The sequence below is a fragment of the Scomber japonicus genome, chromosome 1, assembly GCF_027409825.1.
Source record: "Scomber japonicus isolate fScoJap1 chromosome 1, fScoJap1.pri, whole genome shotgun sequence".
Taxonomy (NCBI): Eukaryota; Metazoa; Chordata; class Actinopteri; order Scombriformes; family Scombridae; genus Scomber; species Scomber japonicus.
The window spans coordinates 286,810-312,500 of NC_070578.1; the positions used below are offsets into that span (position 1 = coordinate 286,810).

Here is a 25,691-nt window from a genome sequence, read left to right on the forward strand (position 1 = left end):
GTATTCCCAGTGCAGCTATTAATTTGACAAGTATAGTTTTATCATATCTGATTATGGCCAAAGCTACAAAAATAAAGATGAAACGGAAAACCATATTTCCCCATACATACAACATACAATTGAAAATGTATAACCTTCAGTAGAGGGAGACTTTAAATACTGACGATACAGTACCTTCTTTTCTTACTTCCTGGGGGACATTGGTAATGGGGAGGTCTTCAATGTCCAGCTGCCATAGGTTGGAGAGTTGACCGAGCTCTGCTGGGAGCTCCCGGATTCCAGGATTACTGTTTCCAGAAGGGGGGGGGGGCATAGTTCAATGACTCACATTATAGACAGAATGTGAAAAGCTATCTACCATCCAAATGGCTTTGTCAGTTTTAAATAACTTATTCAAATGGTTTCTAATTTTAATAAATACAACTAATTAGATCTTGTGATCACCATAGAAAGAGGCACACAAGTCCCCAAATCCCACTTTTTTTCAGCACCCCACTCGGCTGTGCTGCCAAAAACATTTTGGCAGCAACTGGAAAATGAGGATCCGTGACTTCCTGAACAATTAAATAACTCTGAAGGGATGTCTGAGAGCGGAGCAATTTGCTCCTTGTATACAACAGCTGCAAACAGCTGCAGCAGGACCCCATACCCAGCAGTGGTTCCCAGTGGTACATGGGTGGCTGAACTACTTTAGTTCAAATTTGTTCTTTTCAGAAGTCAAACATTTGACTCTTTATTGTGTTATTAAACAAAAATCCTTTAGCCAGTGCAGCAAACCAATAACAAATAAGTTTTTTTTCCTCCATAAGAACAGAATCATCAATGTAACAGGGGGAGGACTGAGAGGGACTTACTTGGAGAGGTAGAACTCAGTGAGGCTGTGCAGAACACACACTGACTGGGGAACACACTCAAGCTGGTTGTCATTCAAGAGAAGCACTTCCAGTGAATCCCGCAGAATGATGGGAAACTCTATGGGACACACTGTCAAGACAGAGCCACACAGGGGTCAGAACATGTACTCAAACACACAGCAAGTCACTGGACAGTTTATTGAAATGTAACTAATACTGGAACTGGAATATGGACCTATGCTAGTGCCAAACATTTCCAAAGAAAAATTAACAAGTAAGCAGCAACCTTTATGGAATTATATTCCTGGCAGTATGAAGTTCCTCTGAAACAGCATTTAGAACATTATGCAACACTCATGAAATAAAGCAAGTCACACAATAGTTTTATATTAAATCAATATGCATTGTATTCATTACATCAGGATAGACAGTACCGGACAGGACATTTATCTGTTAGAAGACAGTTTAATTAATTGGAGTAATTTTCCCCTTTTGGGGAGGCTGTATTTATTTCTAACAAGCTGCATAAATCAAAAGGTTAGTTTGTGGAACAGGGTCAGTGATGGTTCAGTTTAGGGGGAAGGTTATAAATGGTCTGTTTTGTTTATATGCCTTGGCAGCCATGTAAAGGCTGGGATGGAGCTGTGTCTATTTTCAGGGAAAACAAAGTGTCTCAGGCGTTAATATGGTGGCGACTTATTTTTTGGCCAGGCAGTGTATATCTAAGGAAGTTGAATTGTTGATGTCAAGTGTTGGCTTTATTCCAAACTGAGCTCCTAACAGTGGTTCTGAACAAGGTTTTTGTGAATTTAAAGGTAGTAATTGGTCAAATTTGCAAGTAATTTTGTATTTTGGAATATTTTGAAATGTTTCAAGTGTTTGCACACCATTACATCTTCAAAACAGGTCAGTAAATAATTCTGAAAAGTGAGGAGGAATGATAAATCTTATGTCATCATTCACTTGAATGTGAAATTTCTGACATCCATATTGTGAGGGAAATTATTCTGTGTATATGAAAATGCTTATGTGAATATGTAAAAGATTTAAATGCTTAATGATAGCCTAGACATAGAAATCATGTTTGTGCATTGGAGCCATGTGTTCCTGTGTGAAAGAGAAACAAACATCTGTTTATTATCATTACAGATCCTGCCATGTCTGGTTGTGTATAATCATGCATAGAGTAGTCACTAAAACTTAGTTGGTGAGACAAATGAGAAATGATACAACAAAGTAGTCACACTTTCTTTAATGCTCAGAGCAGCAACAACACACAGGTTGCCCTCTTGTTCAAATGTATGGACATGGGGATGGTTAACAGGAGCACCTCCTTCTCTTTGCAGGACACATACTTTGCTGACACAATAATGGACCTCTGGTAAGGTTGTTGTGGTACTAGGTGCATAGCTTAAACTTTATGTTATATGAATGTTTTTTTAGCGACTGGCAGAAATGACTCACCAGGACATTATGCACAGTACTGCAGCTACACCATCAATGAGAATGACACCAAAGACACCAAGATAATTCATGTTGCCACCCTAGACAAGCTGCAGACATACTCGAAGTCTGTTGTCATGGAGGAGGGTTTTATGCCGACTGCAGACAAGCGATAAAGCTACAGGAGATCTGCACAACTACTGATGTCCAGATTGTAGCCTTTATGAGTACGTCCTCATCTGATATTATGTATGAACACGTGTTGAAAAGATAATTGAATTATATTGGTAATATAGACCCAGACAAAGGCAGATTCAAGGACCTTAGAATTCATTACACTCTGGACATGGCGCCAAGAACCTGCCCAAAAATGAGCTGCTGTAAGTGACTATGTCTTAAGTCAGGGGTATTTCACCATGTGCCATTGATGGCTGAGAGTTTGTTAGATTTCATTACGATCACAAACAGCAAAAGTTGATTTCACTGATTAGCTACTCTTCTCTGAATGAAAGTGTGTTAATCAATTAAATCTTCTGGTGAAAATCTACATACTCCATGGAGTTTGGTTGAATATCCATTTTATGCAAGCCATTTATCACACAACAATGTATCAAATAAGCATATAGTCCCTATAAAAAGTATTCATTCCCCCTTTTATTGCTTTTAAGGTCAACAGGAAGAAGGTTATTTGGTCTAATGAGACCAAAATGGATCTTTTTGGCCACCAGACTAGACACTATGTTTGGTAGACATCAAACACTGCACATCACCACAAACACACCATCCCCACTGTGAAGCATGGTGGTGCTGCATCATGAAGCATGGCGGTGGCAGCATCATGCAGCATGGTGGTGCAGCATCATGAAGCATGGTGGTGCTGCATCATGAAGCATGGTGGTGGCAGCATCATGCAGCATGGTGGTGCAGCATCATGAAGCATGGTGGTGCTGCATCATGAAGCATGGTGGTGGCAGCATCATGCAGCATGGTGGTGCAGCATCATGAAGCATGGTGGTGCTGCATCATGAAGCATGGTGGTGGCAGCATCATGCAGCATGGTGGTGCAGCATCATGAAGCATGGTGGTGGCAGCATCATGCAGCATGGTGGTGCAGCATCATGAAGCATGGTGGTGCTGCATCATGAAGCATGGTGGTGGCAGCATCATGCAGCATGGTGGTGCAGCATCATGAAGCATGGTGGTGGCAGCATCATGCAGCATGGTGGTGGCAGCATCATGAAGCATGGTGGTGGCAGCATCATGCAGCATGGTGGTGCAGCATCATGAAGCATGGTGGTGGCAGCATCATGAAGCATGTTGGTGGTGCAGCATCATGAAGCATGGTGGTGGTGCAGCATCATGAAGCATGTTGGTGGTGCAGCATCATGAAGCATGTTGGTGGTGCAGCATCATGAAGCATGGTGGTGGTGCATTTTGATTTGAACTCACTATCAGAGTGCCTTGGACGTAATTTAGACTGCCCATCTACATCAGGGACTCATATTGTAAGTAAACTAGACAGTCTTTTTTATTCTCATGTGTATACCTGCTTGATTCCTGAAGAGCACCTTATTTCTTTACTTCAATACCAGTTTCCTGACCAAGTGCAGAAACTCCCCATTTTTTTCGTCATAACTTCTGATTAGTGGTTGAGAATGATCAAAAAGGGGGACATGTAAAGGAAATTATTGTATGAATATGTTCCAACAGTGGTGTGTTGTCTATTGTGTGGAAAAGTGAGTAATTAATGCAATTTGCAAGTGTTTTTTAATCCAATCCCATTCAGTCGTTTGACTATTCTCCAAACAGGTCAAATCTGCCAGGAAGTCAACCTTCCCTGATGCAGGCTTGTAAACGACACCTGGGGTGAGAAGAGACTAGGGCTGGGTATCATTTAAAAAATTATGATACCAGTACCAATCCAAGTACCCTTAAAATTATATTGATACCAATTGAGTGCTTAATATACCCATCGATTTTTTAAAATGGCATAAAATGCCATTTAAACACATCTGAATGATAGGATTTTTACACAAATACGTTTTGAAAGTCTTCGAATTATTAATATTTATTAAATACAACATGCTCAAAGTCAGCATGTAAGTCACAGCATACATTACACACCATTATAAATCCATGTATGTGCACAGACGCATACTCTGGCAAATAAAAGTCATGAAAGTGCAATGATTGTGTGCTTACATAGTACTGGCGAAATGGCATTGGTTGGCTGTGAGTCTATGCAAATAGTGGAAAGGACACAAATCGTGATAGCAACTTTATGTCTACTTATAGTGAGACTCAAATGATTATGAATAGTATGTAAAGAGGTGCTACCTGGGTCTGGGTCCCTCCTGTTCCATGTTGTCAGGAAAGCCAGTCTCCTGGATTTCAGCCCTTCCTCTGTTCTAAAAAACACAATTTTAAATATAGATGATGTCAGGTAACATGAAATATTAAACTCTGCAACCACTAAAAAGTGTGCTGATTGTAAATTTGTTGATAATATGATTAAAATGTCTGAGTATAAAAAATGATGAGTATGACATACAATATCATAGTAAGCGTAATTCTGCATTGTCATATTTACATAATGTATACTGTGATATAGTACATTTACTGGAGATACAATTAGCAATGGTCAATAAAAGCTTTAAAATTAAATATTGTCATTAGCTCCAAATTAACATTTCTGCCAATATGACAAGCTGTTGCCTTATTTGCCCCTGTCTGGCTGTGCTTGCCACCAGAATGTTTTACTCTGATGGTCTGCAAAGCATTAGCCACAGCATTACTGCAGGGAAGCACAGCCAGCTAGCCTCCACTAGCCTCCAAACTAGCCCCGCTCTCTGTGTGGATCGAACTGATGCACTGAGACCTGATTTGTTATTCAGATTAAATTGGGAAGAAGAAGCGGGTCTGTCAGGCAATTGAGTGAAGTGGAGCCTGTGAAGGAGACCACGGGACTGTTCTCTGGAAGAGCTGTTGTATTCGGATGCACAGATAGGAAACACCTCGGCTGATAGATTGCATGACTTCAAGACACAGAGGTCAAATTCCTGCTCTTTGCTGATGACCTGGTGCTAATGTTACCCTCAAAACAGGGGCTGCAGCAGCTCTTTGATCAGCTGGAGCAATACTGCCAGTCCTGGCCCTGGCAGTAAATCCAAAAAAGGCCAAAGTTTTGATCTTCCAAAAACAGCCCAGGTGTCAGGAACACAGATTCATGTTCAGCTAAGGCAGCATATTGTATCAAGGACTTTCTGCATGTCAGTGAATGCACTAAAGGAAAAGCCCTGCAGGGCACTATACACTATAAAAAGAACATTTCACAAAACTGACAATTTAAAACAAACCTTCTTTACTAAACTACAAGAAAATATCCCACACTTTGGAAACATTAATGACAATGAAAATATGGACATACTCCTTGGTAAATGGCAGCACAGTTTTGTCTTAAGTTGTTATGATCTTACACCATTTGACATTTAAATGTATAATCAAATTTGACAGGCATTACCATGAAGTATTTATATTTATGATTATTATGAATGTTTTTCTAAGGTCATACCATTTGACATGTAAATTGAGCAAACCTGACCAAGTCCTAGACACGCCAATTTCTGAGTAATTGTTAAAAGCTCCTAACCTTGTCAGGTAGCAGTTGAGATCAGGAGTCCTTCTCTGTAAAACCACTTCCTGTTATGTGGCCTTCTTCATAATATTAACAAAATGGCCTCTTAAACGGTGGTTACACTACTAGACACTTCATGTAGTTTACTTGACTTGACATGATTCCCCAGATTAAATGTAATATTTAGAAGAATTGTATTCCTTTATTATGTATACCTTTATTCAATATGAAAGAGTTATAATGTAAGATCATGCCAAACTAGTTGATATGGTGTTATGTTTTAAGCAAGTTTAATTATTTGTTACAAAGGTTTCATAGTTACAAAACTTGGAAATGTTTGCCATGATTTAATAATAATAATAATAATAATATAATATATTCCCCCAAAAATGGAGTAAAAGCAGAAATTATATACTGGGCCTAAAGTAGCATTAGTTATTCATGCATTTATTTTCACATTTTAACGCTTTAAATTTGACTAAACCATATAGATACAAAAAAATTAGTGTCATGTTATGACACATATATTGGTAGGGGCATCAGCCAAAATGAGTTGGAAAATATTGGCCTATTGGATATCAGAAAGACATCCAATGTTGTCCATCCTCTCTTTCCAGCAGAGATACATTACATTCCTACTTATTGTACATCCCACAATGACTGGACCACTTCAATTCTTAATAACAATTGGCAAGCTATTTGATGTATATCATAGAGCATGCTGTGATATGTATTAAAACTGCATACTTTTTTTCACACATCATATTATTATTTATTGATCATCTTTTTCTTTTGTTTTTATTTATTTCTATTTTTATTTTTTTATTATTTAAGAATGATGCACTGACTGGTGAGCACTTTAAAATATTGTTGTACTTGTGACAATGACAATAAAGATCTATTCTATTATTGAAATGTCTAAGGTCTTAAGTAACAGCTGGGCTTCAGCAGACAGTGTATATATACACATGTGGAAGTGTGTATAAGTGTGGGCCTACCTGCCCAGCTGGTTCCTTGAAAGATCGAGAGTCCTGAGCCGAGAGCAATTCCACTTACTCGGTGCAGGGAGTGTTGCAATGTGATTCCCACACAATCTCAATGAGGTCAAAGCCTAATGGTACAATGAGTGGAGAAAATGTAAAACACATATATATTTTCCTCTCAAAGAATACACAGATTACCTGGCTAACTGTATCACTGGGAAGCTTTCCTGTGAAGAAGCGTCAAAACAATCCTTGTGTTAGATGCATTTTGCTGTCTGATTCTGCATGCTCCTCTATACCACTATAGTAGTGAGAAAAGGCTATTGGTGTGGTGTCAAATATCAGAAAAGCGGTTTTGTACAGTTGTTAATCTGCTCTATGGTGATTTCTCTAAAAAGCACAAGCTGCTACTTGAGATATATTAGATAGATCTAGTGCTGTTTTCCTCTTTCTTTGCTCAGATTTCTCATTGCTGTTGTTGCTCATTTCAGATTGTGGTGGCACATTAACAGGCTGGACATTTTAATTTCTTTTTTTCTTTTATTCTTTTTTTTGAGCTCCACAATCCAAACCCCAAATGAATACCATTTTCAGTCCATCATTCGTGTAGGCAAAGTGTGCCAAATACTTTTGCAATGTAAGGTGTATATTATGTACTGTATCTACCAAGACTGCAGAAAAGAATGTGAAGTCACTCATCCAACACGTGCCTGAATACGGCAGCATTGCCATCTAGAGGCTACTAAAGACATCACAGCCTGTGAGCTGAGATAGACTTGATACAATTATGTCATAACACCTACAGATGTAGAATGATGTACAAAGGTCCAGATGATGGTTCCTACCTCTAGTTCAAATATATATGAGGGCACCTCCTTCAGACTGTTGTCTGAAAAGTCCACCTCCTGCAGCTGAGTCCTCCAGAAGATGGAGATGTTTTTTGGAAGACTCTCAATCACATTTGAAGAAGCTCTGCATTGCTTCTGCAGTAGGGAAAATAAAGGAATCCATTTGCTTTATTATGTGGGTAAAGTCATTACATTTGCTGAATGAATCAATGTGAAGTCTTTTGAGTTTACAGTGTGTGGGTCATTGTATAATTACATGGGGACATGAGTCTTGTCTAAACGACTTGGAGATCTGTCATAACTGAGCCCATATTCCTTTAATCATATATTCTGTGACAATAAGACAGGAACGTCAGTGTGGCTCATTCATGTTTTTAAATAGATTTTTGACAGCAACTAAGGTCTATGGCACAGAGGAATAAGATGTATCTTTGAATTTACGTATCTCTTTTGACTTTCGATAGACACATAACTTATTAGTAGATCAGTTCATTGGAAGTTTGGGTCTGAATAAGGTGTTTGTTGACAAAAAGAAAAATGTAAAGTGTCATCAGCTATCTTTTAAAGGTTTTTTTTCTTTTACAAGAAGCCAGAATAGCAACAATAATAAAAGACTTGGGATCTTGTGGAATGCAATAAAATATTTAAGCATGACATATGACACAAGCATTCAGACAATAAAATGTCTTAACATGACAATGTGACACTGATAAGACAGTTGGAGCGCATGGCTTGGTGTATCAATTTAAATGTCTGCAAGGAAGTAGTTGATGGGCTTCAAATGAATGGGAAATAAAGTTCACTGTTACACAATTCTATGAAAATGAAGCCATCAAGTGAACTCTTTTAAGTAATACATTAAATATCAAATATGAACAACAGTATGATTCAAAGAGAAATCCTCTGAAACTAGCAGTCATTGTGGCATTTTGTCAGTCAGGTTTCTTACCAGTGGACAGGCCCAGGGGTCAGGGAAGGTGCTTAGTTTGTTCCTGCATACATTGAGGATGGTCAGGGATTTCAAACAGTGCATGACAGCAGTGGGTAGACTGGTCAGACAGTTATCAGAGACATCCAGCTCCTCCAGCTTGCGAAGGCCAATCCAGTTAGTAGCTAAAAAAATGGAATGAAAGAACACAAGAAAAGTCTAAATAAGACCTGTTGTATATGTTTTATATAGTAAATGAAAAAGTAATTTATTTATTATTTTCTTTGGGTTTTGAACTGGTAGGGATACTGCTATACTGAGGGCTGCCAGCTGTTTCATACAAATTCAAAGCAAAGAAGGCATATGTGGAGGAGGCTTAAGCATGTCCAGTCAACCTGTTGTAAAGTATCTTTTTATACATTCTCCTTATTTTTGTCTTCACTGTGAATTTGTTATCTGTAAAATGTGGTAAGCAGTGTTCTCTAGAAGCAGGATGCAGAAGTGTGGGGACTTTCAAGAGTCTTAGATGTTCTGTATTAAGTCAGACTGTAGACAGCTGGAGGCAGTTAACAATATGACAACATTATGGAAAAGTTGTTTTTAAATGTTTTTTTTCTTTCTTTCTTTTCATCAGGTCTGTGTATGTCTCTCCAAGTCTCACTCAAGGAGAAGTCTAGTTCTGAAATGTGGTGAGATTTGAGTTGTTATTGAAATCAGCTCAAAATTCAGCTATGACAGAATTGGAGAGATGTGTGACAGGAGGACTTTGGTGTGGTGGGATACAGGAAGCATAGTTTAATGTCATTTAAAATATTTTCAAAGTCATAGCTGAACATTTAGCAGACTTGAACAACAACTCAACTCTTGAGAGATTTCAGAATGAGACTTCTCACTGAGCGAGACTTGGAGACATAAACAGACCTGATGAAAAGAAAGATTAAGAACAACAACATAAACCGTATGGCCCATGCCATAATGTTGTCAGATACAATCTGAGCCTGTAAGTGGAAAAAAAAAACTGTGGATGTACATTGACTATTGCTAAGGGATTACATTGCTGCCTGCTGAAGCAATCTCATTCAATACTGAACCAATTTCAAAAATGGTTGTCCCCATTAGTCACTTAGACACAAAATGATAGGAAATGAGGACACCAGTTATCCTGCATCTGGGACAAGTAGCATTGCTGCCATCTCTGGTTGACTATTCATTGATGCTAACATTAAACGTCTGTGTTTGTTTATATATTTGGGGTATAGGGAGAGTTACCACAGTCCTTGCCAATGTTAAAATTATCTAAATATTTTCTTTATCATACACTTAAATTAAATTAAACTAAATTACACACACGTACGCACGCACACTCGCACACACACACACACACACACACACACACACACACACAGTGGAGTTGGGACATACTGGTGGGGATGTCAAACAGGTCTGTTAGCTGGTTCTTGGCAGCAGAAAGTCTCTGGATGTTTGTCAGGTGGAGAAGCGCAGGTGGCAGACTGGTGAGCTGGTTCTGAGACAGATTAACCTGCTGTAACCTAAAGCACAGGAAAGAGGGAGGCTCAGAGTCTGCATCATATTCATTTATAAAAAGCACTCAGGCCTATGTCATGCATCAGTGTATACAAGTGTATACTTGTGTCAAGGTAAGAGTCATTACATGAGGGAATATTTGAATGAATCTCTGTGTTATTGTCTGTATTGTAGTTTTATAAGGATTAGCATATGCATTGCAGCCATTTATTGACTAATAACAAATGGATTGAGTGTTACTGTTGTAGCTGATGGGAGTGGAGCTCATTTTAATGACTTTATACTCACACTATATATATTCTTAGTAGTCTTAATCAAAATAACTACTGTAGTAATTACAGCTGTCAGATGAGTGGAGTGAAATAAATATAATATTGCCCTCTGAAATGTAGAATAAAATAAAACTAGATGTGATGAAAGCTAATTTAGTTTGCAGTGCAGGAAGCTGAATAATACTAACAAATAATCTAACAAAGGTAAAATTGCCCATAGGTGGAATTGAACCTATACTCATTTTTGCATAACAGCCATGTTATGCACTAACCTAACATTTTAGAACAATGCATACATGTAGGCTGTAATTATTCCAGACTATCATGTGCATGTGTTTTTGTGCATGCCAGTATCTGACGTTTTTGTATAACAATAATACTAATAATACTAATAATACTACTACTACTCGAGGGAGAGCATTTAGCAGTCCCAGTCAGCAGATAAGGACCACCTAAGTGTGTCTGCTTTTTTCACCCTCAACTTCACTGGTTTGAACTTACAGCCTTTGGATCTACAAGGGATACAGAAGTTAAGCTACATTTAACGTACATATCAATCTACATTTTAATTAATGGTATTATAAAGCACTCTTGAATGATGTTACATGATAAAGATTTAAAGCAACTTTGCTCATCGGCGCAATTTCGTGAGATGCATTGAAATGAGTGGGTATGAGTGGGTATGAGCTAGAACAATGTCATCTAGCAGGGAAAGCTGTTGAAATAAAATTGAGAAACTTATTTGCCTAAAACTAGAGCTTTTAGCTCAGAGATTTGTGCATCATTAGTGGCAGCAGGATTCTTTTATCATGAGAATGCATGATATGTGTACAAAGTGTCTAAGAGGGAATTTGTAACTTGAAAAGTCTGGAATGAGAGGACACAAACAGCCTGGAGACTGTATTGCATTCAAGAGCATGAGCATGACTCCTTATTAATTAAGAGTTGGATTTCTAAAACTAGTACAATGAGAAAAGTATTTACATTGTGTGAGAGAGGAGGCTTGTGTTAACATATTGAGGTAAGACATGGGCTTAAAACTGGATTTTACTTGTGTAAACATTTCTGCCTAATCACATGGCACACTGGTGAGATCTGTGAAAAGCTGGAAAAGCCCTGACTTTGGACTTAAATTGCTCCAAAACCACAAAAGATATGATAACACAACTGATAACTTTGAAAATTCAAAGTTGTATGAACATTTTATAGTTGGTATGGCGGGGCGGCTGTGGCTCAGGAGGTAGAGCGGTCGTCCTCCAATTGTAAGATTGGCGGTTTGATTCCCGGCTCCTCCAGTCTACAGGCCTTATCTTGCGGTCGGCGCACAGCGGATGGTCCGCGTGGCGCATGGCCCGCGTGGCGCATGTGTGTTTCTCGCCCTGCACCCATGTTGTCTAAATAGCAAATGCACTTGCACCAGTCTGTGCACCTATGGGCGTGTTGGTCTCTAAATGAGGTTGGTCAGGTTCACTGGTGGTGCGTTGCTATTTTGAGGCCATTGTGCTACTGACCACAAAAAACCAGGTCTAAAGTCACTGGTGCATATGTTACTGTTATTTAAAGATCACCATCAAGAGTCCAATATGCTCCTATACAGGCGGGTATATAGGTGGGTATATAGGCAGGTATATAGGTGGGTATATAGGCGGGTATATAGGGGGGTATATAGGGGGGTATATGGGTGGGTATATAGGGGGGTATATGGGTGGGTATATAGGGGGGTATATAGGGGGGTATATGGGTGGGTATATAGGGGGGTATATAGGGGGGTATATGGGTGGGTATATAGGGGGGTATATAGGCGGGTATATAGGCGGGTATATAGGGGGGTATATAGGGGGGTATATAGAGGGGTATATAGGGGGGTATATAGGGGGGTATATAGGGGGGTATATGGGTGGGTATATAGGGGGGTATATAGGCGGGTATATAGAGGGGTATATAGGGGGGTATATAGGGGGTATATAGGGGGGTATATAGGGGGGTATATAGAGGGGTATATAGGGGGGTATATAGGCGGGTATATAGGGGGGTATATAGGCGGGTATATAGGGGGGTATATAGGCGGGTATATGGGGGGTATATAGGGGGGTATATAGGCGGGTATATAGAGGGGTATATAGGGGGGTATATAGGGGGTATATAGGGGGGTATATAGGGGGGTATATAGAGGGGTATATAGGGGGGTATATAGGCGGGTATATAGGGGGGTATATAGGCGGGTATATAAGGGGGTATATAGGCGGGTATATAGGGGGGTATATAGGGGGGTATATAGGCGGGTATATAGGGGGGTATATAGGCGGGTATATAGGGAGGTATATAGGGGGGTATATAGGCGGGTATATAGGCGGGTATATAGGGGGGTATATAGGAGGGTATATAGGGGGGTATATAGGTGGGTATATAGGGGGGTATATAGGCGGGTATATAGGGGGGTATATAGAGGGGTATATAGGGGGGTATATAGGGGGTATATAGGGGGGTATATAGGGGGGTATATAGAGGGGTATATAGGGGGGTATATAGGCGGGTATATAAGGGGGTATATAGGTGGGTATATAGGGGGGTATATAGGGGGGTATATAGGCGGGTATATAGGCGGGTATATAGGGGGGTATATAGGCGGGTATATAGGCGGGTATATAGGGGGGTATATAGGGGGGTATATAGGGGGGTATATAGGTGGGTATATAGGGGGGTATATAGGCGGGTATATAGGGGGGTATATAGGCGGGTATATGGGGGGTATATAGAGGGGTATATAGGGGGGTATATAGGCGGGTATATAGGGGGGTATATAGGCGGGTATATAAGCGGGTATATAGGCGGGTATATAGGGGGGTATATAGGCGGGTATATAAGCGGGTATATAGGGGGGTATATAGGGGGGTATATAGGCGGGTATATAGGGGGGTATATAGGGGGGTATATAGGCGGGTATATAAGCGGGTATATAGGCGGGTATATAGGCGGGTATATAGGGGGGTATATAGGGAGGTATATAGGCGGGTATATAGGGGGGTATATAGGCGGGTATATAGGGGGGTATATAGGCGGGTATATAGGGGGGTATATAGGGGGGTATATAGGCGGGTATATAAGCGGGTATATAGGCGGGTATATAGGCGGGTATATAGGGGGGTATATAGGCGGGTATATAAGCGGGTATATAGGGGGGTATATAGGGAGGTATATAAGCGGGTATATAGGGAGGTATATAGGCGGGTATATAGGGGGGTATATAGGCGGGTATATAGGCGGGTATATAGGGAGGTATATAGGCGGGTATATAGGGGGGTATATAGGCGGGTATATAGGGGGGTATATAGGGAGGTATATAGGCGGGTATATAGGGGGGTATATAGGGAGGTATATAGGCGGGTATATAGGGGGGTATATAGGGAGGTATATAAGCGGGTATATAGGGGGGTATATAGGCGGGTATATAGGGGGGTATATAGGGAGGTATATAGGCGGGTATATAGGGGGGTATATAGGCGCAGACACTGTGCTCGTTACCACACGGACGCGCAGCAGCACACAAACATGCAAAACATTACAAATAAAAGGACCACAATGTGAATTCATATTATGATGTACATCAACATATTAAAAATACATGTGATATTAGTTAGTCATAATATTTATCAGAATTAATTAATTGTAAAAAATGGAGAGCGCCGCTGTGGACAGTCCTAACAACCTATGAAAGTCTGTAGCCTCTGATGCTGCACAGAGCACAGTGCTATTACACACAGCTGATCACTGTTTATTAAATCAGCTGATGACACCAGACTGCTGCAGTATAACTACACACACCTCTACACTCATCATATCTCCATATTCTTCCTTTATATGAATGAAATGTGAGGTTAGCAGCTCATCAACTTTCCTTTCAGGAAAAGTAACTCATGTTATATTACTGAAACGCATTGCTGGGTAAATGTGCCGTTATAATAGCAATTCACCATTGTGAGAGCGCTCCTTGATATTAAAGGGAATGAGAGATGACACTCTGGTTGGTTTACTGCATGTTACGCCCAAAGCATGCCTATGATTAATGAGGGGACTTAAGTCCAGCCCTTTTAGACCATGCGCCTGGCGCAGTGACCATTTTTCTGCCGTTAAAATAGCAAAAGTGGATTTGGATACGCCTCAAAGGCACACGCTTCACGCCATGCGCTATAGATTGTTAAAATAGGGTCCTACATGTCGATGTGTCCTTGGGCAAGACACTGAACCCCAAATTGCTCCCGTTTCTGTGCCAACGGTGTTTGAATGAGAATGAATGGTTAACTTCCCCCTGATGAGCAGGATGGCACCCTGCGTAGTAGCCCCTGCCATCAGTGTATGAATATGTGTGAATGGGTGAATGAGTTGTAATGTAAAGCGCTTTGAGTGGTTGTAAAGACTAGACAGGTGCTGTATAAGTACAGTCCATTTACATTTACCATCTGTAAATTAGGTAACTCAGTTGGACAATTCCTCCCATAGAGTGTCATTATAAAATGTACAAAATTAAAGTCACTAAAACATGTTACAATACAGAACAATACAAGAACACATCTCCTGAATGAGTTACACACACTGACATTTCAATGGCCAGCACTGTTCATTTTGATGGAAGCTACCGGTTTCTCTCTATTGCCAGATTTTGTGCTAAAGCAGACTTCCAGACAAAAGTCTTCAGAACTATCTGCACAATAAACACACAGCTCAATCTGATATTGACTCACATCTGACTGTTGCTAAGACAGAATATATGCAGTATTCCTTTAAATGCGCCATTTAACCCAAGGATAATAACAATAGCAACAAATACATGCATACATTTGTGAAGTCAGATGACCATGTGGGACTGAAATCAGTTCATATAAAAAGATCAGTATGAAGTGGCTGGACTACTGTGGAAATATATGTCATAGCATGTTTAGTCTTGAGAGATTGTGGGCCAGACATCCTCCTGACATGCATACCTGGAGCAGATGACCTCCTGGGAGTTGTGAGCAGCTGGCAGCACTTTCAGCAGGTTGTTAGAAAGATCAAGAAAGTGAAGGCGGATGAGACCCCAGGGCACCACAGAGGGAAGAGCAGCCAGGCTGTTGGATGACAGATCCAAGTGGGTGATTTGTGAGAAGACATCCATGAACCAGTCCAGTTCTAACCAGGGCAGCTGCAGATTGCTCCAACACACACTGACAGCCTGTACAAAAACAGTGTATGATATCATAGAAGAGGTACAGAACAACATAGATTCACCCAAGACTCCCTCTAACAAAACATTTTTTGACCTTAATAAAAATATGGTGTGATATTTAACTTTTTCAATATATTTATTTGAAACACAATCAAAACACACATATTACACCTGAAGCAGTGTATTGGGTTAATGGTAGGCTAACTACCAGTAAGGTTTTGCTTAACTGAACTGGACCAGTATACTAACTCATAACAGTTTGGGTTAGGCCAGACCTTGCTGTCCCTTAATGAATTAAAAATGAAGTGTAAATACAGTAAGTGTATAACAATACAACTGCCTTGCTTTTATTTGAAGACCACAGCTATTTTTTTCAATTTACGTGCATTCGTACATTCGCTTGTGTGTGAGCAGCTGGAAAACAAAGCGGACAATTTTGTTTTTTTCTCTTTGGCTTTGGAGGAGAGCTGTGATGTCTGTGACAGTTACTCATCTATGTACGTTGGATAACTAAAGACTTTGCGATTAGGAGGAGCTGGCAGCAATGCAGTTAATGAAAGGCAGTAAAATGGGACAAACTGGCAGGTGTTAAAACTGATGGTTGTCCAAATCTGACAGGATATGTTGGACTTTTGAAGCAGATGCAAGATCGGTGTATGTGCATTGTATTATACAGGAGGTCTTGTGTAAGTCAGTGCTAAAAATGAACCATTTCATTGATGTTGTAACTGAAATAGTTAACTTCATCAGGGCAAGAGCATTGAATCAGACAGTTTGTTGCACTTTTGGAGGAGCATGAGACTGAACATGGTGACATAGGCTACCACACAGCTGTCAGATGGCTCAGCCTGAGCAAAGTGCTTACAAGAGTGTGAGACCTGAGAGCAGAGATTCTAGAGTTGTGTGAGAATAAAGGGAAGGACAATCCACAGCTCTCAGGTGCAGACTGGATGGCAGATTTTGCATTTGCTGACTACACTAATAAATGAACTAAATACCAAGCTGAAAGTAAAGGGAGTATTTGCACATGGAATGTACAGCGTGGTGAAGGCTTTTTAAAAAATAAATATTACAATCATAACAGTGTGAAACATCTAACCCTCTGTCAGAGTCCACTGTTGAGTCCACAGGTAATCTAGGCCTGTACACATCAGGATGACAGATTCCAGTCCTGGACCTACTAACCTCAATGCTGATTTTCATTGTGCCTCTCTCCTCTATCCTTCCTCTCTCTCCTCTTAACCCCAACCGGTCGGGTCAGATGTTCTCCCACTCTGAGTCTGGTTCTGAGTTTTTTTCCTTCCACTGTTGCCAAGTGTTGCTCATGTGGGAATGTTGGGTCTCTTTAAATTAAGCCTGAAGAGTTCGGTTTAGAACCTGCTCTATGTGTAAAGTGCCTTGAGATAACTTTGTTGTGATTTGGGCGCTATACAAATAAAGATTGATTGATTGATTGATTTAGAAACACACAATCTTTTATTTTTGTTTCCAGAAGACACACCTGCTCTCCTTCTGCATTGGGGGTTTCCTCTAGTTTGAGTCTGAGGAGGTGTTTGCTGAAGGCTGGATGGTCCATCAGGGTGTATGAGGAGAAGCCTGCACCATTCTGCAGCAGGAAGCCAGCTATCTTCTCATTACCTGCAACAAAAACCTTAGTAGTGTGAATCTAACCCATTAATGGTTCAGTTCTACAATCCATCTTGATGCACCTCAACGTATCACATCCTCTATATATAAAGTCCCTTTTCTATATATAAGTGCTTTAAAAGTAGGAATGTCAACATTCAACATATGTTAAACATAAACGTCTTCAGCTAACTTAAACTTCTTCCCCAGAGTTCTCTGTGCTCTCTCGTCTAATCTCACAGATAACAGGGATGTCCTGTCCTGAACCTACTAATGTTACAATGTTGATTTTCAATGTGCTTCTCTCTTCTCTCCTTGTTTTTCCTTGCTGCTGTCGCCAAGTGCTTATTCATGAGGGAATGTTGGGTCCCCTTAAATTAAATTAAAGAGTACGGTCTAGACCTGCTCTATGTGTAAAGTGCCTTGAGATAACTAAATTTGTTTTGATTTGGTGCTATATAAATAAAGATTGATTGATTGATTGATTAAAGCAAAGAAAGTGTGAAAAGAGATCAATTTGAGCTTATTCTACAAAGATATTCTAAATGGCCTGGACGGATTAGTTGGTACTCCCAGATAAGATTCTAAATAACTGGATTATGGTGATATTTCAAACTATCTCTTTTCATTATTTAGTGTCACACGTGTCACAAGGTGGAAGTCTGTCTTGTGTTGCATGTTTTTATATCTGTAATTTGCTTGAGTTTGTTATGATTTTATTGATTTTATGATGAGGCTGAGGGGGAGGGCCTGGAGTTTGGAGGAGAGGAGTACTTTTATTGAGAGAAGAACGTTGAGTATAAACGGCAGAGCAGCACAGAACGGGGGCAAGGAGCTAGCGAGTCATGCTAGCAGCAGGACGACCTGACACCAGCTAGGTGTTAAGACACAGAAGTATCCCTTCAGAGAAACATAACACTCCGACCACAGAGTTTTTATCATGACCCGTGTTTTATAAGTTTGACACTGGTGGCCTTCTCTGTTTTTACCAGCTGCCTGGCTTAGCGGATGTGTGTGACCTCCAGAGCCGCAGAGGAAGCAAAGATTATACGAGTGGAGCGTCCTGCAGCCGGGAAGAAGCTATACAGATTATTTTATCATTTATATATTATTTATTTTAATCCCATAATTTTATCCTGGACTTTTTAACTTTCCTTGCCCCTTTTATTTGGACTTTTAGCATTTTATCTGTGGCTTAAGCTTTAGTAAATCTGCTTGTCTACAACCATTTGCATCTGAGTCATTGTTAGTGTTGCTTTCACCCCGATATTACAATGAACCTTGCAGTTAAAAATCTACTGTCACTAAATAGTTACCCATAATACACATGTCTTAAATTTTATAATCAGTTATTCAGCCTATTTAAATGGAGAAAAGTAGTCACTGCTATTTGGTATTATCGTGTGCACCAGTAGAGAAAGCAAAGGAAAGAGTTGTCTAAGGACAACAGAAAGAAAATGATTACAGGATGTCATTAGAAGTGATATTTTTGGTAGCAGATACTGTATCAGTGAAGCAAAACTTATAGTGTCCATGTAATGACCATCTGCTACTCTAAGAGTGTATTGTATTGTATGTGTTCATCCCTACCTGCTCGTGCAGCAGCATACAGTGGCAGACCATGGATAACAGCAAACTCATCACAGTGGATGGCACAGTTCTTGGCATCAGCATCATAGCTGTGAACCAGTAGCTGGACCACATCCAGGTGACCTTCCTGGCAAGATGTGGCCAGCATCCAGTTAAGCAGGTCTCTCCTCAGACAAGGACCTAAGAGGGAGCCAGAGACCCAACACTAGTCAGAGGAAATCTCCTTTAGTCCATTGGCCAATCTAGCAGATTTCCAAGTACGACAGATTATTCTAATGTATCAAAGGTAGGGCTGTGGTCAAAAAATCGATCCGCGATCCGATATCGATTCACGCTGAAAAAGCATGATATCGATCCAAAAATGTCTGGATCGATCTTTTCCAGGTGACTAAAGGCACTATTTTCTTTGACGCGCAAGGCGCACTATAAAAAGCGAGTGGCGGCTAAACGAAACCGAAACTTAAGATAGCGAGATGGCTGAAGCGGCACCACTAAAATCACCTTCTGGAATGAAGGCTGATGTTTGGCAACACTAGCCTGTCTATGCATACTGTATCTTTACCTATTAAATACATAAAAACAAATACTTGTCTAAAATAAATACTTGATCAAGAATCAAGTATTTATTTTAGACAAAAGAGTGATTGTCACTCTTACACGTACACAATCACACACACATGGAGCTGTTTTGTCTATGGGACAGTATTTATTTGCATTATGTCTGTAAATAGATCGATATCGAATCGAATCGGATCGAATCGGATCGTGACCTTATGAATCGATCCAGGAAATTCGGATCGATTCCCAGCCCTAATCAAAGGTGATGTATTTCAGTCACCAAATATCAAAGGTGTTTTTGTTGTTGAAGAGAAGGTCAAACATGATACAGTTTTCTGTTTATATTCTTTCAAAGATAAATTGGTATACATTTTGAACACCTAGCTATGGTAAATGGACTGTACTTATACAGCACCTTTCTAGTCTTTACAACCACTCAAAGCGCTTTACATTACAACTCATTCACCCATTCACACATATTCATACACTGATGGCAGGGGCTAGGGTGCCATCCTGCTCATCAGGGGGAATTTAACCATTCATTCTCATTCAAACACTGTTGGCACAGAAACGGGAGTAATTTCGGGTTCAGTGTCTTGCCCAAGGACACATCGACATGTGGACAGGAGGAGCCGGGAATCAAACTGCCAATGTTCCAATTGGAGGACGACCGCTGAGCCACAGCCGCCCGTAACAAAGATACCATGATTTACTCTGTATTCATTAAATGCCATTATGTGCTTGAATTCTACATTCCAGCTCAGCAGTTTGACTTCAATATGAAGAAAACGTTATGTTAGCTCTCCCAAAAAGCTCATGGCATATATCCCAAACTTTACTTCCTCTCCTCTCCCTGTTTTCTCCTGCTGCGCCAACAGTGTATGAATGTTACTTCCTCCTGATGAGGTGGTGGTAGCTCCTGTCATCAGTATATGAATGTGTGTGAATGAATGAATGTAACATGTAGTGTAAAAGTGATTTGAATGGTCGAAAGACTGGAAAAGTGCTGTATGAGTACAGTCCATTTACCATCTATTGAGCACTGAGGTTTCTCTGAGATGGGACCTTGTTGGTTATCAATCCATCTGTAAGTTTCCCATGCTGTTTGCCAGTGCTGTATTTCTCTTCTTTACCTTTCTTGACCCATTCTGTACACAGGTTGTTGTTTTTTAGGGAATTATTCAAATGTAAGATCTAAGGACAGAGGATGTTTAAATTGCTGTACAGACTTTAAAGCCCTCTGAGGCAAAAGTATGATTTGTGATAATGGGCTAAAATGTACTCCTTTGGTTGTCTGCATGTCACTCCAGATCTTAGTCCTCCTGGAGACTCTGCCTCAACTCCTGTCTCTCTCTCCCTCCACATGTGGTTTACTTATCTCTTTCCTTCTTTGTGAATGGTGTGTTGAGCTTCTTTGTTAACAGGGGTTTTTATGTGGAGTTTTTAATTTTCTGAATAGAAGCTCTAAGGTATGTAATGGTAATTTCAACTTCTTTGTGAGATACCAAACCTCCCACCGTCTCACCAAGATATCAGACTTTTAATTGTAATTGTAAATTCAATTCCTTTACATTTCTTCTACCTGAGACACCCATCCTCCCACTTTCTCATCAATATTCAAACCCTTTTGTATTTTAAATTGTGTTGACTAGATCTCTTAACTTCACACTTCAGGGGGTCGGTGCTGATACCTGCGAAAGACAAAAGAGTGTGAAAGCACACCATAGGTAAGAGGCCGACCCCACAGCAGACAAAGGACGGAAAACACACCCCAGGGGTGGGCCTTTCCCTCAGGTATAAATGTTCATGTTTCCCCATGCTCGGGGTCTTTCTTCATTTCGAACCGCTCGCATGTTGATTGACCTTTTCTTTGCAAAGAAAATAAAACCTTGTCAGCTGACGGAAGTCTCTATTTCATTCCTCACCAAGAGCACAGAATTTCCACGACAGGTGTCATATCCTGCCCAGATTACCGTAAATTCCGGACTACAGAGCGCACCTGATTAAAAGCCGCATGCTCTAATTTTAGAAAGAAAATCAATTTTGTACTTGTACAAGCCACACCGGATTTTAAGCCGCAGGTGTTCCACGTTGTAATATGAGATATTAGCTAGGGTTGGTACGATCGGCGATGCCTGACAGCCATCACGCAACCATCCCCCCCTCTGACTACACACATTTAGGGCGCACTAGGCAATTGTACCGTCCGTGCCCAAGCACGTTTGCCCCCTAAAGTCCGGATTATTTGGCTTGTGCGTTGTGAGTGCAAGTGTACCTTGCTTGAGGGAGGCAATTTTCCCGGGAATCCCGGGAAATCTACGATGTTTCAAAAGGCAACATTAGCTGAGCCCTGGTCATTTCAAGCAACACTAAATGCGAGTGAGGAGACATTATTCATATGGGTTCCCAATCCGACCATTTATTATGTATTATTTTGTCATTATTAAGGCAAAAGAACTCAATTTATGTCCATGGACATTATAATGAATAGGATATAGGCTTAATATTAGTTTACATCCAGCGTGCTGCGTGGACTTCATTACACCCGCTGCTACCACAATTTTCACATGGTAAGTTTATTGTCTGTGACTGTGGCCCTCATAAAAGTAATATTTTACAAATCTGCATTATATAAATTAACGAATTCGTTAAAGTAAGTCATTTGGCGACTTCTAAGTCATTAAACTAAGTCTTACTTTTACTGGAGTAATCTACCTCGTTCGCACCTGTCATTATAGCCTACATCATGTATTGGAAAACTTTCAATTAAAACTTACCTACTGAGCAAACTCTCCCGATCTCTCTCTATGAACGAGTCGGACAACAATGTGTATCAAACATGAAGCAAAGTGAAAAAATAATAATAATAATAATAATAATAATAATAATAATAAGTAACAACAACACCCACGAACAAAAAAAACAAACATGCATTAGCCGCACCGTAGTAAAAGCCGCAGTGATCAAAGTGTGGGAAAAAAGTAGCGGCTTATAGTCCAGAAAATACGGTATATAGCTGTTTGGGGAAAATGTGGGATTTTGGGCTTGATTTGCCTTGAAAATTGCAGCAAAAGCAGAAACACCTAAAAATATCCAATGTGTTATCCAAAAACACTGGATCCCACATTTCCCATAATGCAACTCCCTGCCTAATAAACACAAACATCTTTTGAACTACACTCCTGTAGTTTGTAATGCTGGCTTTATGTTACAAATTTATTTCTGAGGGGAATTTTGAGTTCCCCTTTTACTATTTACTATGAGGTGTTAAAACATCAACTCTTATAGCAGTCATAAAAATAAGTCATGTCGTGAATTAACAGTATCTTTTTCATCATGTCAGAGGTAAGAGGACATGAGATTTTAAAAAGTAAGCAAATATATGCTATTAAAAAATATGATGTCAGGTCTTTCCAGCATATTAACCAAAGTGTTCCTTTTCCTCCTACCAGGTATAGAATCCAGCAGCTCTTTGACCAGGCTTGTGTGGCCATAGTACGCTGCCAGGATGGCTGGGTTGCTGTTGGATGGTTCTTGGGGCACAGTGATATGAGCTTCTTTTAGGAGATAACACACAGTCTGCAGATCACCATGTTGAGTGGCCACACACAGGAGACGGACCTAAAACACACACAATGAGAAAATCCATACGGGTGACTGGTGGCAATATTGTTCAAGCTTTTTTTTTTGCCTCTTATGCTCCAGATCATCCCCTCCCTGAGCTACTACCTTATCGTGGTGGAGGGGTTTGCGTGTCCCAATGACCCCAGGAGCTCAGTTATCGGGGGCTTTTATGCCCCTGGTAGGGTCTCCCATGGCAAACAGGTCCGGGGGGAGGGGCCAGACAAAAGGTAGCAGAAAACCCCAATGATGACTACAACTGATGGTTTTTCGTGTCCCTTGCCCGGATGCGGGTCACCAGGGCCCCCCCCTGGAGCCAGGCCTGGGGGTGGGGCTCGAGGGCAAGCACCTGGTGGCCGGGCCTTCGCCCATGGGGCCTGGCCGGGCACAGCCCGAATGAGGGACATGGGACCCTGCTCCCACAGACCCACCGCCAGTGGGAGGGGCCAAAGGGGTCGGGTGCAATGTGAGCTGGGCGGTCCAATCCTCGGCTGCAGAAGCTAGCTCTAGGGACGTGGAACGTCACCTCTTTGGTGGGGAAGGAGCCTGAGCTGGTGCGTGAGGTTGAGAAGTTCCAGCTAGATATAGTCGGCTTCACCTCGACGCACAGCAAGGGCTCTGGAACCAGTCTCCTCGAGAGGGGTTGGACTCTCGTCCACTCTGGAGTTGCCACTGGTGAGAGGCGCCGGGCAGGGGTGGCAATACGTATTGCCCCCCGGCTTGGTATGTTGGAGTTTACCCCAGTAGACGAGAGGGTAACCTCCCTCTAACTTTGGGTGGGGGGGCCGGATCCTGACTGTTGTTTGTGCCTATGGTCCAAACAGCAGCTCAGAGTATCCACCCTTTTTGGACTCCTTGGAGGGGGTGCTGGAAAACACTCCCCCTGGGGATTCCCTCGTTCTGCTGGGGGACTTCAACGCCCATGTTGGTAGCGACAGTGAGACCTGGAAGGGTGTGATTGGAAGGAACGCCCCCCCCGATCTGAACCCGAGCGGTGTTCTTTTATTGGACTTCTGTGCTTGTCACCGATAGTCCATAACGAACACCATGTTCAGGCATAAGGGTGTCCATATGTGCACTTTGCACCAGGACACCCTAGGCCGCAGTTCGATGATTGACTTTGTAGTTGTGTCGTCGGACTTGCGGCCGCATGTCTTGGACACTCGGGTGAAGAGAGGGGCGGAGCTGTCAACTGATCACCACCTGGTGGTGAGTTGGCTACGATGGTGGGGAGGATGCCGGTCAGACCTGGCAGACCCAAACGTATTGTGAGGGTCTGCTGGGAACGTCTGGCAGAGTCTCCTGTCAGAGAGAGTTTCAACTCCCACCTCCGGGAGAGCTTCAACCATTTACCGGGGGAGGCAGGGGACATTGAGTCCGAGTGGGCCATGATCTGTGCCTCCATTGTTAAGGCAGCTGACCGGAGCTGTGGCCGCAAAGGTGGTTGGTGCCTGTCGTGGCGGCAACCCCGAACCCGCTGGTGGACACCGGGTGCTGTCAAGCTGAAGAAGGAGTCCTATAGGGCCTTTTTGGCCTGTAGGACTCCGGAGGCAGCAGACAGGTACCGGCAGACCAAGCGGAGCGCAGCTAGGGCGGTCGCTGAGGCAAAAACCCGGACATGGGAGGAGTTCGGCGAGGCCATGGAAAAAGACTTCCGGACGGCTTCGAAGAGATTCTGGACCACCATCCGGTGTCTCAGGAGGGGGAAGCAGTGCGCCGTCAACACTGTGTATGGTGGAGACGGTGCGCTGCTGACCTCGACTCAGGACGTTGTGGATCGGTGGAAGGAATACTTCGAAGACCTCCTCAATCCCACCGACACGCCTTCCGGTAAGGAAGCAGGGCCGGGGGACTCGGGTGTGGGCTCTCCTATCTCTGGGGTGGAGGTCGCCGAGGTGGTTAAAAAGCTCCTCGGTGGGAGGGCCCCGGGGGTGGATGAGATCCGCCCTGAGTTCCTCAAGGCCCTGGATGTTGTGGGGCTGTCATGGTTGACACGACTCTGCAGCATTGTGTGGACATTGGGGGCAGTGCCTCTGGATTGGCAGACTGGGGTGGCCTTCTTTTTAAGAAGGGGGACCGGAGGGTGTGTTCCAATTACAGGGGAATCACACTCCTCAGCCTCCCTGGTAAGGTCTATTCGGGGGTACTGAAGAGGATAAGTTTGCCCAACCAGTCCACATGTGTTTTGTGGACTTGGAGAAGGCATTCAACCGTGTCCCTCGGGGAGTCCTGTGGGGGGTTCTCCGGGAATACGGGGTACCGGACCCCCTGATAAGGGCCGTCCGTTCCCTGTATGACCGGTGTCAGAGCTTGGTCCGCATTGCCGGTAATAAGTTGGACTTGTTTCCAGTCAGGGTTGGACTCCGCCACTGATCCTGTTCATAATTTTTATGGACAGGATTTCTAGGCGCAGCCAGGGTGTGGAGGGGGTCCGGTTTGGTGACCTCAGGATTGGGTCACTGCTTTTTGGTCCGGGGGGCAGACACCCTCCCTATATTTAAGAGTAGGCTTAAAACTTTCCTTTTTGATAAAGCTTATAGTTAGGGCTCTTTGAGCTCTTAACTTATGCTGCCATAGGCTTAGATTGCC

At 41.9% G+C, this 25,691-nt stretch overlaps 1 protein-coding gene across 1 annotated transcript in view; it reads right to left on the reverse strand.

The window, feature by feature from the left end:
• lrrk1 (leucine-rich repeat kinase 1) overlaps nucleotides 1-25,691 on the reverse strand; it is a 101,066-nt gene that overhangs the window by 57,970 nt on the left and 17,405 nt on the right. Inside the window, exons 4-14 of the mRNA XM_053319227.1 lie at nucleotides 22,931-23,102; nucleotides 18,924-19,103; nucleotides 17,209-17,345; nucleotides 15,487-15,713; nucleotides 10,113-10,240; nucleotides 8,712-8,875; nucleotides 7,760-7,897; nucleotides 6,930-7,042; nucleotides 4,635-4,705; nucleotides 855-984; nucleotides 175-287 (exon numbers count right to left, since the gene is read on the reverse strand). Of these exons, the coding sequence (XP_053175202.1) occupies nucleotides 175-287; nucleotides 855-984; nucleotides 4,635-4,705; nucleotides 6,930-7,042; nucleotides 7,760-7,897; nucleotides 8,712-8,875; nucleotides 10,113-10,240; nucleotides 15,487-15,713; nucleotides 17,209-17,345; nucleotides 18,924-19,103; nucleotides 22,931-23,102 (1,573 nt within the window). The remainder of the gene's footprint in view (nucleotides 1-174; nucleotides 288-854; nucleotides 985-4,634; nucleotides 4,706-6,929; nucleotides 7,043-7,759; nucleotides 7,898-8,711; nucleotides 8,876-10,112; nucleotides 10,241-15,486; nucleotides 15,714-17,208; nucleotides 17,346-18,923; nucleotides 19,104-22,930; nucleotides 23,103-25,691) is intronic.